Consider the following 19,088-nt stretch of genomic DNA (forward strand, 5'->3'; position numbering starts at 1 on the left):
TATGTCAAGCGGTGGTCTGTCTCTCGGTGTGCAGACACCCACCCACCTTGTTGCCTGCGGCTGGGCCGTTTTGCACAGCAAGAGGCGGCGCCACCAAAGAGACGGCGGGCGCCTGCGGAGGCGTGGACCCGGATTGGACTGTCGTCATGGGAACCAACATCTTATTCTGCAGCTGGGCTTGAACTGCGAGAGAGAAAGAAATTAATAGAGGCCGTACTCGAGCAACGGGTGGGCGGGATTGACTGACAAGAGGACAGGAAAGGACACAGAGTGACAATGTCATACCAATTTTATTTTGAAAGGCTCACGGCGTCTCACCTATGCTTCCTGTCACTCCCGCCCCCGGGTGCGGCGCGCCATTTGCCGAAGGGGAGGCGTCCGTGGGCGCCGAGCCCATTTGTTGGCGGGTGAGCTCAGGCGGAGGAGGGGTCTGGGGGGTCGGCAGGATGTACTTGGGACCACTAGCGGAGGGGGGACGTTCGGGGGAAGTGGCAGAGGACAGGAAGCCACCCTCTGCGGTGATTGGCGGCTGCTTTCCTCCAATCAGGACGGTGGCTGTGTTATCTTGTACAGGGCAACTGAGGGCCCGGATGTCGGGCGTGGAGCCCCCCGCGGGGAGGGAAGACACCCCTTCGCCTTGTTCTGCAACGCAGCCGCCCTCGTCTACCGCATCAACGGCCATCTTCCTCTTGATCTCACACTCGTCGCGAGGGGCGGGGAGCGAGGGGGGAGTGAGGGAGAAGCGAGCCAATGGCTGCAAAACAGGCTGGAGGCGAGGGGGAAAAAGATCACAAGAAAAAGTCCAATATAGAATCTGTTGACTTTTTCTCCAGGCCGTTTGCGGAAATTTACAAAGTATAATATGGTGTGCTTTCTGCTCGGCGATATGATTTTTAAAATATTTTTCATCAACCCACCGCTATTATTCCTTGTGGAGTTGCTTTCATTTGGAGCTTTCCGACATTTTTTTTCTGCTGATGAATTGATATCACATCAACGTGCACAAAATTGCATTTCTCCAATTCTTGAGCAAAAGCTAGCGATACGTTTGAGGTTCATCACTCAACTCAACTGCAATGAAAAGTACTGATATATTATTAATTAACTGATTCATATCACTGGTCAACAATAAATTTTAAATAGAGATGGATTGATATGCTTCCCTGATTTACGCTGATTGGGAAAAAAAATATATGAAAAATGATGTGCTAAACCAACAAATAAATAAACAAATAAATAAATAAATAAATAAATAAATAAATAAATAGAACAATGGCAATAATAATAATAATACAAAAATGCAGACAGATAATAAATAAATAAATAAATAAATAAATAAATAGACGAATAATTACGACTACTGCTACTGCTATTACTACTACTACTACTACTAATAATAATAATAATAATAATACAAAAATGCAGTCAGATCAGATAACTAACAAAATAATAAATAAATAGACAAATAATTACTACTCCTACTATTACTACTACTACTACTACTACTACTACTAATAATAATAATAATAATAATAATAATAATAATAATATACACATTCAGTCAAATCAGATAGAAAAATATTTTTAAAAAACAGTATTGATGAGTATTTTCAATTAAATTTTGAAAGGCAACTACTACTACTACTACTAATAATAATAATAATAATAATAATACAAAAATGCAGTCAGATCAGATAACAAACAAAATAATAAATAAATAGACAAATAATTACTACTACTACTACTACTACTACCACTAATAATAATAATAATAATAATAATATACACATTCAGTCAAATCAGATGGAAAAATATTTTAAAAAAACAGTATTGATGGGTATTTTCAATTAAATTTAGAAAGGCAACTACTACTACTACTACTACTACTACTACTACTACTACTACTACTAATAATAATAATAATAATAATAATAATAATAATACAAAAATGCAGTCAGATCAGATAACTAACAAAATAATAAATAAATAGACAAATAATTACTACTACTACTACTACTACTACTAATAATAATAATAATAATAATAATATACACATTCAGTCAAATCAGATAGAAAAATATTTTAAAAAACAGTATTGATGAGTATTTTCAATTACATTTTGAAAGGCAACTACTACTACTACTACTACTACTACTACTACTACTACTAATAATAATAATAATAATAATAATAATAATAATAATAATAATAATAATAATAATAATACAAAAATGCAGTCAGATCAGATAAATAACAAAATAATAAATAAATAGACAAATAATTACTACTACTACTACTACTACTAATAATAATAATAATAATAATAATACTAATAATAATAATAATATACAAATTCAGTCAAATCAGATAGAAAAATATTAAAAAAACAATATTGAAGAGTATTTTCAATTAAATTTTGAAAGGCAACTATAAAGAAGTTGATCAATGGAAAATGTTTATTTTTATTTTATTATTATTATTATTATTATTATTTGCCCGCGCCTTTTAGAAGCACTCTGTTTTTTAGCAAGCACTCTTCCAATCAACTTGCGATGGACATACCTGGCCTTCGGCCTCGTCTTCTTCGCTGTCCGTCACTCTCTCTTTACACTTGAGGTCAATGGATCCTTCGGGACACGAATCCTCTGTAGACAAATGCCACCCATGTCAAGTAACAGCTGGTAGCAACATCAAAATCTCATGCACTGTGAATATGCTTTTTTTTTTTAAATGATGATCATATATGTATTTTTTTTTTATGTTTCTGGACCACTCACCCATGACATCGTCATCCCCCTCTTCCTCACAGATGACCATGCGCTCCTCATCACTGGTGACATCCTCGCTAGCTCCGCCCTGAATGTGCGAGGTTGGCAACAGTTGCCGGTTGGGCAAAAAAATTGGCCTTTCCTCCTGTCCCTAAAAAAAACAAACAAACAAACATTGACTGTTTAGTATTGTAACATTTAAATGAGCACTTTTCGTGTTTTTTAGTATGTTCAACGTGCATGATGGGGGATGTTTGGGCTCATTTTCTATCCTTCAGATATTGTATCTTAATACCATGAGTGCAATGGCTATACAGTGCTACCTTGGCTTAGGAACTTAATTGGTTCCCAGACAAAGTGTGTAAGGTGAAAAGTGTGTATCCCAAAAATTAATTTACCATAGGAAACCATTAAAATGAAAATAATCTGTTCCCAGGTCCCCATAAAACATAAATGTCAAATTTTCTAAGCCTTAAAAATACACAAAATATACCTTACTTTATGTCTAATAAATGTGCTATGGTATTATAATTAAAGAAATAAACTGTACAGTATAATAAAGTTGTTTTATTTACCTTTGTGCTGGTTGTTGATGGCTTGATGGAATGGAGTGGCCCGTTTCATTAGTATTAAACACTTGATGAGGAACGTAGCCTTCTTCTTTCTTTCTAATTTTATCTAGTTCCTCATCAATTGTGTTCCGCATTGATAGCTTTTTGCATCAAGTGTACAGATGGCTTGTGCGGGTTATTTGTGGAGACTGATTGATGGGAATTTTAACCTTGCAGTCTACACTCTGCCTTTAAATTATCGAAGTTGAAACGAGTCCAAATTTCATTGTTTTCTATCCATTTTGTCTCTCTGTCGTCTGCCTGTCTCTTTAATGTTTAAACCACCTCCCCTCACTGCTGCGTTCTTGAACAATCACGTGGCTTTAACCGAGGCCTGGGGGCGGGGAATCGAGGACCAAAACAAGCCGGCTGCCATTTTCTTTTAGGAGAACGGGCTCGTTTGCGAACGACGCATCACTCATTGTGGCAGCTTTGTGTGTATCCCGAAAAATAGTTCGTATACCAAGGTATAATTTATATAAATTTAACGTTCGTAAACCAAAAAGTTCGTAAGCCAAGGTATCACTGTATAGACGTGAATGCTTTTTACTTGTTATACGAGATACTCTGATTTGATGATTTTGGATTTACAGTAAAGTCTCGTTATATCGATATTCAAGGGAGTCCGAAAAAATATCGATATAACCGGGACTATCGATATATCCAACCCTGTTTGCATGTAATTTTCTCCGTGCGTGCATAGAAATAGTATCGATATAACCGGGACTATCGATATATCCGATTTCGATATAACGAGACTTTACTGTATTTGGGGAGAAGCAAGTTCACGCGCTGCAGCAAGTGAGTGTTGCTAGCAGCGAGTGTGAACTCATTCCCTCTGAGACGAACGACCGCGGGCTCTCTCCCCGCGTCGATTTTTCTGTCTGGCACATTTCAAAGGCTTTGAAAAGCTCAAAGATGTTTCGAGTTCACACAAAGACTCGCTTTCAGCGGCACGAAGGACGCAATGGCGGCTGTGTATACACACACACACATACACACACATCTTCTCGTGTTGTTTACATCGCTTGCATTCACGCTTTTGTTCCGCAGGGGAGATCATTCACACACATACGAGTCTCCCACCTTCTCGCAGTCTACGCGGCGCTCCAGGCTGTGCACGGCGCTATGGGAGAAAGCTCTGGGACGCGGGTGTTGGTTGACGAACGCCTCCCCCGCTTGACGCTCGCTTCCACAGGTCCACGGCGAACTCAGAAGCTTGCCCTCCAGCGATTGAGACTCCAACTGAGGGTCTGGGGGAGGGGGGGGAAAGGGAGAAGAAGAACTCAAATCATCATGTGGATCCCTCTGATCATGCAATATTTTGATTGGAGCTCTTTCCTTTTGGAAATCAAAGAAGGCAAAATAGTTTCTAAGATTATACTTCATCAAAACATCTTGTCATAAATTAATTAAACACAACATGAAGCATTAAACAGTTTGTCGCTTATTTGGGTATGCACAAATTGGCCACCGGGGGCAGTAGACAACGAGTCAGGCAGACATCAATGAGAAGAAGAGCTTCACACGCAATAATAATAATAATAATAACAACAAAAATAACAATAATAACAATAATAAGAATAATAACAATGATAATAATAATAATAATAACAATAATAATAATAATAATAATAATAATTGATTGATTTATAAGCGCCTTTCAAATCTGTCAAGGTCACTTTACAGTCACAGGATAAAGTTTTTCTGTGGGTGAGCAGTGCCAGCCACATGCGCCAGCGTTCACTAAACCCGCAAGTAACTCAAACAGATAGAAAGCTAGCTAGCTAGCTAGCTAATAGCCAGCCAGATAGATCGCTAGCTAGCTAATAGATAGCAAATAGCCTGCTAGCTAATGGATAGCCAATAGATAGCTAATCGCCAGCCAGATACATTGCTAGCCAGCTAATAGCAAAGTACAATACTACTAAAATGTATATGCCTGTGAGTACTTTTTTTATTGTAAAGGCTATGGGTAAAAAATAGAACGGTTTCAGTTCTATTCTCATAACAAACAAACCACCTCTCACCTATAGTGTCGGACATGCTCCTTTCTCGCACCTCCTTGGAGGCCCCGCGGCTGTCAGACAACGACTTCCTGCGGTCCTTGTTGCACCACTTCCAGTCGGGATGTGCTCGGAAGTGGGCCTCCTTCACCTGCCATGGAGACAAAGTTCAAACAATCACAAATACAACGCAGGCATTCGTTAGGTGACAAAAACAACAACAAAAAAGAGGAGATTTTGGGGGGAAAAAAAATACATTTGGAGGAAGTATTTGGATTTACAGTGGATACAACGGACATAAAAAGTCTAAAAATACTTTTTGGAATGCAGTATTTTTGTCAAATAGAATGGACAACAAGATTGATTGAATCTCATTCATTCATTATCGGTATAATAATAATAATAATAATAATAATAATAATAATAATAATAATAATAATAATAATAATAATAATAATAATGATGATGATGATGATGATAATAATAATAATAATAATAAGACCACTGCTACTATTATTATATACCAATTATAAATTAATGATCACTATTATTATTTTCCAATAAATATAATAATAATAAAAATAACGTTATCATCATGAAAAAATAACAGGAAGAATAACAGTAATAATAACAACAGTAATAATAATAATAACAACAACAACAACAATAATAATAATAATAATAATAATAATAATAATAATAACACTGTTACTATTAGTATATACAAATTCTAAATTAATAATGATTATTATTATTTTCAAATAATTATTATAAAAATAATGATGTCATCAAAAATATAACAGGAAGAATAACAGTAAGAAGAACAACAGTAATAATAATAATAATAATAATAATAATAATAATAATAATAATAATAATAATAATAATAATAATAATAATAATAATAATAGCACAGTAGTAGTAGTGGTGGTAACAGTAGTAAAAGTGGTAGTAGTAGTAGTAGTAGTAGTAGTAGTAGGAATAGTAGTAATAGTAGGAGTAGTAGTAGTGGTGGTAATAGTGCTGGTAGTAGCAGTAGTAGAGGTAGGAGTAGTAGGAGTAGTAGTAGTGGTAGTAGTAGTAGTAATAGTGGTAGTGGTACTAGTAGTAGTAGTAGTAGTAGTAGTGTAGTAGTCGTAGTAGTGGTGGTAATAGTAGTAGAAGTGGTAGTAGTGGTAGTAGTGGTAGTAGTAGTAGTCGTAGAGTAGTAGTAGTAGTAGTAGTAGTGGTGGTGGTGGCAAGGCCTGTATAAATATTCAACCAATGTATTTATGTGTTTTCTTGAAGGAGCTACAAAAATGTGTGCTAATAGTTGCTGCAATGATGTCAATATCATGACACCTCAATGCAGGTCATTTGACATACTTCAATAAAATGTCTTGTACATGCGAGACGGGGGTGGGGACTCATGATTTTTTTTTGTCAACCAACTTTACCTCACACACAAGCTAAAGTAAAGTATAACCACGAGTCCTATAAAAATAACCCGGTGATGTAACGCGGTTAAATGGTTTTACCCGACCTGGAAAGCTAAGTCGTGGTACTGCTGCTTCTCATTGGGGCCTAACGCGTACCACCACTCGCCCAGGATCTTGCTGACAGTTCGGTTATCCTGGTTGGGGTGTCGCTGGTGGACCAGGGCCCGGTGGCGTTTGCTGAAGATCATGAAGGCGTTCATGGGCCTGCGGATGTGGTCTTTTTCTCTCTGGTGAAGAAAAAAAAAAGAAAGGAAGGAGATAGTTCAGGAAGTTTGCCGTGAATTTTTGTGATCGTGGCGACTAACTCACCTTCCGATCCGCGTCTTTGGGGAGGGCGCTGAGGGACTGCGTGCGCCTCTTGGCGGGGCCGCGTGAGGGCGATGCGTCATTGGTGGCCATGCCGGGGGAGAAGCTGTGGGTGGGGAGGTCGGGGGGCATTTGCAATCTTAAAAAGAGTGACAGGGGTTGATCTTCTTTTATGAATTACAGTGATACCTCGGCTTACGAACTTAATTGGTTCCCAGACAGAGTGTGTAAGGCGAAAAGTGTGTATCCCAAAAATCAATTTCCCATAGGAAACCATTAAAATGAGAATAATCCGTTCCCAGGTCCCCATAAAACAGAATTTTCTACTTTCTAATTTTCTAAGCCTTAAAGGACAACCGACACCACTCTTTTTTGTTTCCTATGTGACATCAGAAAAACGTTTTATAACATCTAAAATACCCAAAACACACAGAATGATAGGTAATAACACAGGATCGATAAGGTAATTGGGCCACTTTCTTCCCTCGGGGGAACAAAAATCAAAATCCAGCTTTCTACTCAGATGACAATGTTTTCGAGACAGCTGCCGCAAAGGCCCTCATTCGCCCGCGTCCCTAATAAAGAGGCTGGTGATGTAACGTCTGTTGCCGCGGCAACTCCTCAGCGCAAGTGACTGAGTCAACACGGGAACGACACCTAAGCTGTCCTGTCGAACCGCATGTTAAAAATGCTAAGGTTAAACAAACATGTTGCATTTGCAGTCCGTGCAAAGTAAGAAAATGAGGGAGGACGAGGCGGAGGAGGAGGAAGCTCTTTTTTTTTTCTTTTTTTGTCAGCGACGGCGACCTTTTGGGACCGCGGCGACCATGAAAAATTTATTTGACAAAAAAAAAAAAAAAGAAGGAAAAAAAAGCCCACTCTACAAACCAGACAGCCTGTCTGAGTCAGCGTGAAAGAGCAAAAACAGAATCAGACGTGATGAAGAGCGCAGCCACCAAGCTGTGTGTGTGTGTGTGTGTGTGTGTGTGTGTGTGTGTGTGTGTGTGTGTGTGTGTAGACTGTGCACACACACAGGCACAGCATCGCACCATTTTTGTCGCACTCTCAGAGGAGGCAGATTTCACAACACTATCGTGTGTGTGTGTGTTTGTATGACTAGTCTTGTGAGGACCACTAACAATTTATACCATACGCAGTGAGGACATTTTTGACAAGTGAGGACCTTTAGGCTGGTCCTCACAAGTTTTTCATTTCAAATGCTTCTAGAGGGTTTATATATGCATCTGTTGAGGTGCTCACAAATTCACCCAAAATGATTTTTTTTGTGTGTATTTTCATTTCACTTGGCTACACACATTTTTTTACTCACTGTGTGTGTTTATGTGTGTGTATGTACGGTTAATGAGAGGAAAAAGTTCATACCACAAAAAGTCAAATGATATTTTAACCAAATTCACTACAGGGGTGTCTTTGAATGTACGGATTCAGAGTCCTCACTCCTGCTGTTATTTCAGTTTCAAGTCCACTTTTTATTTCTTTGTTTTGAAAGAAGTTGAAGTGGGAAACGGGGTGACATTTCGTGTTCAAATGTAATACTAGTTCTTCTCTAAACTTATCAGCAACGGTGGTCCTCATTCCTTATGTGGAGTTATCCGGACCTCACAAAGGTGCTTCGGTGAAGTGCACACACAAATCAAAGTGCTATTTCACAACCAGACAAGGCTACTTCACACACACGACTAGCACTTAATCCTTAAATTCGGACAGAAAAAAACATGACTTTATGAATTGTAATCCTCACCATGTTCGCATTAAATTTATATTGATTTTAATAACGCAAAAGAAAGAATAAACACTTAAAATGGCACCTTTTGGCAAAAAAAAAAACCAATACATGAAAAATATATAGTAGTAGTATACACATAATGTATATGTATGTATATATATTTTCACCATGTTTGCATTAATAATAATTGAATAATTGATCAACCTAATCAGAAAATGGATGGAGTGGTTCCTCACTGCCCATAAGGTCTCAACATGTACTCACGGGTCATCGGTGTCACTCTCCGTCTCGCTGTCGGCTCCGCCCCTCTCCGCCGGCGCGGTGTTGTTATTAGTCGGGGGCGGACGTGAAGGTGACCTCCTCTCCAGGTCGGGGGCTCGCCCGTCGCCCACCAATGCTACGCCGCATCGAGGCTCTGTAACGTTGCGATGGAGAATAAGAAGTTATCATATTTAAAAGTTTCATGCTGTTATATGCTTAGTCAACATGCGTGACTCGAATACACAATTGAAGCACAGACAACCTGGGGTCAATCTGAGGTCAACAGACACAGCAAGTTAAACTGTCATCTTCATCTCTCGGAGATTTGGCCTTGGACAGAATTTAAGACTTGGGAAACTCCTTTATCACCGAAGCAATTTACGACTTGAAACTCCTTCACAGGAAGAGCTCATCAGCCAGGTTACAAATTTATCAGTTCATGGAAAAGACAATGTTTTATTGCTAATAGCTATTCGCGCTTTGAACTCAAGAGGTGTGGTATTCTAATCAAGAAAACTATGTTTTACTAATGTATCATTATAATTTGCATATTACTCTCAATAAATAGCTCGGCAGAAGGCTGCAGAATTCAGACATCTGTCATGAATGGCTACGTCTCCTGCCGGCAGTAAAAGCCAATCTTTCTGGGTTCGAGTCTTTGTCCACAGTGTCCGATCGAACATCTCTGACACGTCGCAATAACACAAATCGCAATAACAAACCCAATTCCCATAAATTACAGATTATTATTTTTTGTTATGTATTTGGGGGAAAAAAAAAACAATGTGACACATGTGAATTGCTACATTTTGACTTACAAATAAAAATGAATGATGTTTCTATTCTTCATACCTTGGCTGTGATTGACGAGCTGTTGGCCCTCCATGGCGGTCTGGACGGCCACTCCTGATTGGCTGGGCTCCAAGAAAGGGACGAGCGAGTGCCAAGGGAACACTGGCACAGAGCGAGGCTCCACGTTGGTCCACACTGGCGGACGTTTGCATAAAGATGGACAACACACACACACACACACACACACACACACACACACACACACACACACACACACACACACACACACACACACACACACAAAGTAAGCGGTCATTCTTGTATCATCACGACTTTTTTGCTTTTCTTGGACAAGGGCCCGATCAATAAGCTCATATTTGCTCTTTCTATTTTTATTTCTCGCTATGTTGTAAGGTTAAATACTAAAGGATTAAGCATTGCAAAAAGGTAACTGAAATAGATAGCTAATAGCTAGCGAATAGATAGCTTTGTATCTCAGGTGCGGAAGACCGAGGACGGCGTAATAATAATAATAATAATAATAATAATAATAATAATAATACATTTCATTTAGAAGCGCCTTTCAAAACTCTCAATGTCACTTTACAGTCACCGGATAAGTTTTTCTGTGGGTGAGCAGCGGCAGCCACACGCGCCAGCGTTTACTCAATCCGGAATAACTCAAATAGATAAAAAGCTAGCTAGCTCGCTAATAGATAGCTACCCAGCTATCTATCCATTAGACATCCATCAGCTAGCTAGCTGATGGATAGCAAATAGATAGACAGTTAGCTAGATAGCTAAAAGAGAGCAAATATATAGCAAATAGCTAGCTAGCTAGGGAGCTAGATAGGTAGCTAAATAGGAACTCGTATAATTTAGGAATTAACTCGAAATTTTCCTGAGGAGAGAAGAAAGTCTAAGGTTTTTAATGTTATATTGAATGTTTATGTAGTCCTAAACTCCATATTCTGTGGGTCCTGGAATTTGAGTGACACTGTGAGATAAATAAAGGTTAATCTAATTTAAGATAATATAATGTAATTTAATCTAATCTAATCTAGTGCAGTAACACTTTGTCAGGAAGTCTTTTAGCTCGATTGCAATGGTCAAACTGAATGGCAACAAATACACATACAGTGAGACCTCAACTTACGAACTTAATTGGTTCCCAGACAGAGTGTGTAAGGCGAAAAGCTAAAAAAAAAAAATCCCATAGGAAACCATTAAAATGGGAATAATCTGTTCCCGGGTTTTCATAAAATATAGTTTTTAACTAAATAAGCCTTAAAACTACACACAACATACCTTATTCTATGTATAATAAATGTGCTATTGTATTGTAATGAAAGAAATACACTGCATTGTGGGGTTTTTTCGGTCCCATCATAGTAAAATTAACAGCAAAAAGCTCCAAGTAGGCGATCGACGTGTGCATTCAATGAGAGGGGGTGTGCAAAGTAGCGCCGGCTGGAGCGCTGTTCGATCGTGTGCTTCCGCCGAAGATCACTCCGCCAGCCGTGGTGGGTGTGTATTATGAAAATAGTGCTCATTATAAGGTTTAATTTTCATAAATTAGAGGTTCTTAAGACGAAAAGTTTGTAAGATAAGGTGTTTGTAAGTTGAGGTCTCACTGTACATGGCAGCAAACCAAAACAAAGGACATCCAACGCAAGATGACACGTTGAGGTGAAACCACAACGCTGCTGCTGAATTGTCACTCCTGCCTCCACCGGCTTCACTTCCTGCTGATGCCAATGCGGCTGCTCTATATTTAGATTGAGGAGGAATCTCAGCCACAGGGGCCTACGCTGCCTTCTGTTTATTTTTATATGTATAAAATGCCCCCTCCTCTATCTACTCTTCCGTTGTATCGCAGTTCATTGCAGGTAATAAACACAACCATTTTAACTCATTCACTGCCAGACCATGTGTCCACTCCAGTGCCAGGGTTTTTGTCATTTTCACTCAAATTACAGGATCCAAATAATAATATTGAGTTTTAGGAGTACATAAAGATTCAATTTGAGCGTAAGAAACCTTAGATTCACTTCTTTCATCAGAAAAAAACAGTTAATTCCTAAGTTGTATGGGTCTGGAGTTATCTGATCTTGAATTAGGGGCAGCTGTACAAAATACAATCAAGTACCTATATACTGTATTGATTTCTATAGCGCTTTAACAACAGCTGAAGCTGTAACAAACCACTAACACGGACAAAAGGCAAATGTTGCCCCCTCGTGGAAGGGAAAAACATTGTGAGAGGTCTGACCGGCACTTTTTCGGCACCCCCGCAAGCAAAAACAAAACCCGAACAAACTTTTCAATTGCAAATAATAATTATTTATATAGCACTTTAACAACAGCTGAAGTTGCAACAAAGCGTGGCTAGCTATTAGCTATCTATTGGCTTGCTAGCTAGCTTTCTATCTATTTGTCTTACTATTCTATCCGAGTTGGAAAAAGGAATAAAACTTGACTATATTGAGGAAGTTCTCTGACTCCGTTTCTTTGTTTTTTTTTTCAAGGCACGGTGGAGGCGAAGCGACGATGCAAAGGCAGGTGGCAAGCGGCCGTGTGAAGGTTGTGTGCGAGAGCGTTAGCGCCGGGATAATCAGCTAGTGCGCTAATTCCTCCAACACATAACCATGACAACATGCCTGCCGTAGTTTTTTTCTTCCTATAGTGATACACTCAATGCCCTCTCGGATTCTTATGCGTGCACGCGTGGGTGCATCAACGTCCCGGTTGCACTCTACGATGCATGTCTAGACATGTCAATATTTGCACCCTTTGAGAGTTTCACTCATACTCCTTATCTCTTACACGCATACACGCTGGTATAAAGGGCAACACCCCTGGCACACATACAAACACGCACACATAAATAATACCGGCTATAAATGGCAATACACGTACAAGACAAACAACTTCATTATTAATAATGAGCAGCAAGGGTGGAGTGACCAGGATGAATAATTGTCGACGTCGAAGTGGTTGTATATATACTCACATAACCTGCCTGTGTAGTAAAGAATTGTAAAGGTTCTGTCAAGCGCTTTGTCAAGGCAAGTAGCTTTTGTTAAAGATAAATCAAGATGGAGAGTAAAATATAATAAATATAATTTGAGAGTCAGATAATCATCTTGTCCTATCGACATCATTCTCCATAATTTCTTATTTTAAACCACACGAATGATCATAAAAAGAAGCATGAAAATCCAAAGTTTTGTCATAACGTTCTAACAAAATAATGTTAGAAAAATAAACTGATTAGTCCATGTCAAATTGTTTTCTCAATATCTTTACAAGTGAGACGTAAAAATATAAATACAGGTAACATCCGATTTATGACCGGCTCAACTTACGACCACCCGTACTTACGACCACGACCTCCAGACCCTACGCCTGGCACCGCAACGCGCTAGCAGGCTGGCAACGCGTACGACAATTTTGGCCAGCCAGCATCTCACTCTCGCACAGCAATCGCCAGAGGGGGCGTTTGCAAGTCATTTAGCCTCCGAGTCTCTATTCAATATTTTGAATGGATTTTGACTTACGACCATTTTGACTTACGACCGTTTGGTCGGAAAGGAACTCGGTCGTAAGTCGGATGTCACCTGTATATAGAATAGAATAGAATAGATCAAAATCATGGTATAAATTCAGCCCTTGATAAATAATTGTTTACCTAAAAATAGACATAAAAAAACCCTTCTAAACCAAGCCCGATGTTTTCCTTGATTAAATAATACAAACAAAACTCTTATAATGTGTTTTAAATGTGCTTTCAACAAGCTACAAACAAAACTGAATTTATATCCCAATGAACCGTGGCCCGATAACATCCCTCAGAACAACGTAAGAACCCGAAAATGACAAAAAGATTGTAGCTCATATTCCTCCGCAAACTCAAAACGATTGTAGTTCGCCATGGTGGAGGTGTGGAATGTTGTCATAGCGACAATTTTATAGTATGTGATTAACACCGCCCTTTATTTTACTCACTCAATGTGCCTCCACAAAATCACATCATCAAAATACACGTATACAAAAAACGAAAGACACCCACGAGTTTCAGAGGAAGCCGGTAAAGACACTGTAAAGGCAAAAAAAAACACCAGAAATGCAGATAAGAGATGAAAAATAAGACTTTTTCTTGATACAAGAACATTTTCTCTGATGTATGACCTCCTTTTGAATCTAGAACATTCTCTGTAGACCTTTTCTAAACCTTGTCTAGGGGACCAGAACGTTCTCGGGAACCACAAACTATTGGAACAACTAAGACGTTCATTCATGACTAGTACCTTCACTAAGAACTCAAACATTCATCTTGAAACTAGATTCTTCTCTCTGGAATGGTACCTTCTCTTGCTCAATGAAGGATGTTCATAAATATGTCTATGGGAATAGAATTCCTTACCTGTGCCAGGCCGTCCCATTATGATCTGCTTACGGGGTGCAGGGTGCGAAGACTCGGCGGGTAGAATGAGTGGCAGGAGGGCCGTGGGTGTTGGGTGGCAGGCGACAGGCTGTGGTAAGGACCCAACGGTGGCTTCCTGGTGACCCTCGGGTTTTCTCGCCATGCCCCCAGATCCTGACGTGGAGAAGATGGGGCCCGCAGTGGTAGACATTGAACCGGCGGCGGGTGAGCTTGAGTGGGGGGCGTGGCCTGCTGAGGCTGGGGTGAGGGACTGCGCAGAAGGAGTAGAAACTTTGCATCAGATGTGGTGCACACTCTTGATTGGTCCTCAGTCAGACAAAGTCAGTCGCTCATAGTGACAAACAGAGAAGTTCCCCAGTCAATGTTAGGGTACAGATTGACGAATGGACCACTCATCAGGAAAAAAAACTGCTTGGTCAACAATTCATGCCAAGACACACAATCTGACAATTCAAAAGCCAAAGAGCAAAGCTTTGTGGAATTAATTGCAGTTATCAAAACAAAAACAAGACAAGTGTTTGTCTTACCGAGCTGGACGTTACCAGGACAAGGGCAGATGCAGGATTGTGAAGGAGAACAGCACCGTTAGTCGTGGCTCCGTTTATGGGAACAGGGGCTTGAAGGTCGGGAGGGACTGCGTGTTGGCCCTGGTTCAGCTCCCTGGATCGACTCCTATCCCGCCTTGCTAGGGGGCCATCAGAGAACTTGGCCAGAGGGACGTCGGGGTTGCGGACGATCACAGGAGAATCCCGCAGTGGCACGATGCGACGCGGAGAAGGTTCCTGGGCTAGCGGGGATGGGGGCGTGGGAGAGACCAGCATGGGTGGGGGCGTGGAGGCAGCAGAGGACGGGGGCCGGCTGGTGGAGCTACGTGGCCGTGGGAAAGTCAACGATGAAGGGGTTGTCGGTTGACTCTGGGGGGAAAGGACTCTGAAGGCAGCCGGCCCGAGGCTGACATCACCCCCAACACCTCCTCCAATAGCCACCATTTGTTGTTGCTCCGGTTTCGTCTGATAGTCGTGAACTGCTGGTAGTGGAGGAGGCAGGTGGCTGTCCAGCTTCCTCTTGCTGGGACTCATTGGCACCGTAAAAGTGAGGTTGGTATGACAAGTCGGCACAATACCCGACAGGTGTCGCTCCCTTTCTGTGCTCAGAGAGCCCAATTTGGTGCCACTCAGCTGGCGATGACGACGTGAGGATGGGGCTGTTATGGGGCTGAAATTTGCGGGGCGAAAACCAAAGAGCGGAGAGGGAGATGGTGACGGGGTAGGAGAGAAGGGAGACTGGTTGGAGATGGGTGAGTATGAGGGTGTGCCCGAACGGGAACCCCCCAAGGACACCAGCATAGTCGCCGCTTCACATTCATCAAAGTCAAAGCGTGAAAGGTCCTGCGGGAGCAAGGAGGGGATGACCAGACGGGGCCTGGAGTCTCCTCCACGGCTGCTGGCCTCGCTGCTTTCCCGAGAAGTCTCATCCCAGTCAAACTCGGAACTGGCTCGGCCACCACTTAGTCGTAAGTCAGACGGTGTCAAGGTTCCCGTGCTGTTGGACCCTCCTCGCTCTCTGATCCCCCCGCCGGCTTCCATCTCTTTGGTCCTCATGGAGAGATGTCTCGAGCAGTATCCTCTGCGCTGGGATTCCTTGGAGCAACCTTCGCGGGAGCACAGCCTCCTCCACTGTTTCCCGTTGAACTTCTTGCGGATGCCTGTCGGTGTACACACTACGTCTCCCTTCTTGTACTTCTGCTGGGCGGCTGTCAGTGGGGTGCGCGAACGTGAAGATGAGGAGGAAGTGGAACCAGAACCACAACCTCCGGTGGGTGGGACACCTCCAGATGCTTTCTCCACTCTGGAGGAGGACATGGTGGAGGAGATAGGGGGCAGCGGCGGGAGCTGGGCAGTGGAAATGACAGCGGTACTAGCTGCGACAGCTGCGACGGCCGGATCAAGACCGAGCAAGACCGGGGAGGGAGGCGGGTGAGGGTTTAGGGCAAGGTGGCCGGAGGGAATTCCAATCCCCTGCACAACAGACAGATGAGGATTGAGGTAGCCTGGCGGGGGCTTCGACACAATGTGGCGGTGTTGAGGAACTGGCATGGGTTTGGGCCCCGGTATAAGTGCTCCCATGGGGACCATGTTGAAGCGGGACACCTCCATGTCTTCCTCTGGGGTGAGTGGCATGTACGAATGATGTTGCTGCTGTTGGTTTGCAATTATCTCCCTTTCTCTTTCCTGCTTTCTCTGGAGATCTCCCTCTCTTCCCAGATCTTTCTCAATGTCCCACTTGCGGCCAGGAGCCAGGCTGAGGACTGAGGCCGGTGTGACTGGAGTGGTAATATTGTGTCCAGGTGTGGAGGAAACAGGAACCATGCAAGGGTACTCTTTACCCAATAAGGACCCGACAACCGGTGTAATCCCCCGGCTGAGACGATACACCTCCTGCTCCACCTCCATTTCATCCCTGTCTTCCTGTGCCATTTTATCATCTTGTGCACCTACTTCTGTCTCTCTTGATGGTAAGTCCAAGTCCCAAGGTGGCACCAGGAGCCGGAGTGTTTGCCTGGATACCCACACAGCCTGTGTGGCATTGGTCGCGCCCCTGTCATCCTCATCTTCATTTAGAGATGACACTTTCTCATCAGACAACAGAACACGGTAACAATTAGCCACCGCTGGATGAGTATCCACCTGAGTCACCACGCCTTCCCGGTACCACCGACCCCCACTGCCTTCCTCATTGCTGAAAGGCACACAGACACGGGTGCCAAGTGGAATAGGTTGCACACCAGGTGGAGGGGCATCAAGGACAAGGTCAACAATCCCTGGGGGGCTGATGTTTCGATAAGGATAACGGCAAAATGTCTTTTCCCCATTCAGTTGGACCTCCAGGCTTCCAAATTTGTCGTTCACTCTCCGGACCACACCTGCACAGAACACCAAGCCCGACACCTTCCTGTCATTCCTTCTTTCGGCTCCTCTATCCTCAACGCCTCTTAAGTGCTGACGTGCTAAGACTCGCTGATTTTTCAGTCCCCGAGCCAGGGCGTCAGAGAGCGCATCAGGGAGACTGCAGGCTGGGCGTGAGGAAACATCTGCGACCACCTCCAGGTCTGCCGAGTGCTCACTGGCCGTGTCTGTGGAGGAGCAACGAGGTAGAGGGCTGGGTGACATTCGCTCCGCATCCTTGACCACCTCTACCCTTCCTGGTCTTTCCGTTTCCCCTCGCAGTGGCAGGATAGGTGGTCCGGGGGAACTGTCCTGATGTGGTTCTCTACAGTCCGCCATCAGGCTCCGACTTTGATTATTGACATCAGGGCGTGAAACACTGATGGGACCATCTGAACACGATGACCCTTGGTTCAGGACCCCGCCACCAACAAGAAGAGGAGGAGGAGTCCTTGAGACAGGGTTGTCATGGTTACCACCCCCAGTAGTAACGGAACAGTGTTCAGATGTATACTTCTTCTTGGGAACACGGGCCTTAAAGGTGGCAGTTTTACGACTGGACGTGGGGTTGGGGCTGCTGTTGGCGCTTGGCGTGCTGCTGTTACTGCAGCTGCTGGCATTGCTGTCACTGTGGCTTCCAACACTCAATGCGGAATGTCCGGATCGATCGTCTGGCGATGCTAGTAATTTCCCAGAGTCAATAACTAGCGATTCTCCGGCGGAGGAATCTCTGGTTCTGACTGGATCTGAGGACTCCGACTGTGATGAAAAAGAGAAGTGACCGGTTCTTTCTTGGTGTTCATCAGAGTCTCTTTTCTCGCCTCCTTCTAGGGCCTCGCTTGCACCCCGCCGCTTTCCCCCTTTGGCTCGGGTGGAGGGAGGGGAACGGCGACCCTGCTTTTTAATTGGCTTCATCTTGTCATGAAGTTCGGATCTCCTTCAGACAAGACCGTCTCTTTGTTATATCCTGCTCGGTTCTCCGATACCCCCCCTCCACCTCTCCCTCTTTTTTTCTCTCTAGTTATGTCTTACAGGGTTCTTCGTTGGCATCGCTTCTCGACCGGGGCGACTTCTTCACTTGCCACCGTTTTATTCCAGAGATGCTGAAAGACAGAAATGAAGAGCCAATCACAATTTGTACAACTAACTAACACAAGTGTTGGCAGAGTTTCATCTATTCATTCCTGTGTAACTGGTCTCGAGAAATTAATTATAATAAGAAATTAATGTATCTAATTAAGCAATATTTTAATCTCATCTACAAATGAGTGAAAATTACATTTGTAGTTCCACAGAGTCTTGAAGTCATTCTTTCGACACGTCTACTTTTTGTGACAATTTTGTTTGGTGCTTTGCTATGGGATTTCTTAGCTTTTGAAAGATGAAGGAAATAGTCCCATTTAATTTGAGGTACATGTAAACACTTTCGATGCCTGATCCGATGCATTTCACGGTCTAAATTGCTATCTTCCTCACAGATAAACACACAATATTTGGCGGTACCACTTGGATGAACTCTTTGCTAGGCTGTAGGCCTTCTCCCACCTAGACTCTCACCACGAACTTGGAAGAAGCGCAGAGTTGTCTCTTGTTCATTTCTGGTGAATATTTAGGCAGCTATTGATGGAATTGGCGTCGCAATGAACATGACTCATTGATAACGCGCCATGGTGCTACACAAGATGTTGTACTCACATAACAGTGCATCCATACAAGGCGGCTAGCAG

At 42.5% G+C, this 19,088-nt stretch overlaps 1 protein-coding gene across 2 annotated transcripts in view; it reads right to left on the bottom strand.

Annotated features, from left to right (window-relative positions):
• cica (capicua transcriptional repressor a) overlaps positions 1–19,088 on the bottom strand; it is a 32,917-nt gene that overhangs the window by 9,635 nt on the left and 4,194 nt on the right. Inside the window, exons 2-13 of one of the 2 annotated variants that reach the window (XM_088987013.1) lie at positions 14,944–18,464; positions 14,396–14,666; positions 10,030–10,164; positions 9,181–9,331; positions 7,173–7,308; positions 6,908–7,090; positions 5,410–5,536; positions 4,466–4,632; positions 2,778–2,919; positions 2,563–2,645; positions 319–766; positions 47–183 (exon numbers count right to left, since the gene is read on the bottom strand). In XM_088987013.1, the coding sequence (XP_088843139.1) occupies positions 47–183; positions 319–766; positions 2,563–2,645; positions 2,778–2,919; positions 4,466–4,632; positions 5,410–5,536; positions 6,908–7,090; positions 7,173–7,308; positions 9,181–9,331; positions 10,030–10,164; positions 14,396–14,666; positions 14,944–18,276 (5,313 nt within the window). In that variant the 5' untranslated portion in view covers positions 18,277–18,464. The remainder of the gene's footprint in view (positions 1–46; positions 184–318; positions 767–2,562; positions 2,646–2,777; positions 2,920–4,465; positions 4,633–5,409; positions 5,537–6,907; positions 7,091–7,172; positions 7,309–9,180; positions 9,332–10,029; positions 10,165–14,395; positions 14,667–14,943; positions 18,465–19,088) is intronic. The other variant, XM_088987014.1, reaches the window with a different exon arrangement.

The sequence above is a fragment of the Hippocampus bargibanti genome, linkage group LG20 (assembly GCF_051943395.1).
Source record: "Hippocampus bargibanti isolate YZ-2025 linkage group LG20, ASM5194339v1, whole genome shotgun sequence".
Taxonomy (NCBI): Eukaryota; Metazoa; Chordata; class Actinopteri; order Syngnathiformes; family Syngnathidae; genus Hippocampus; species Hippocampus bargibanti.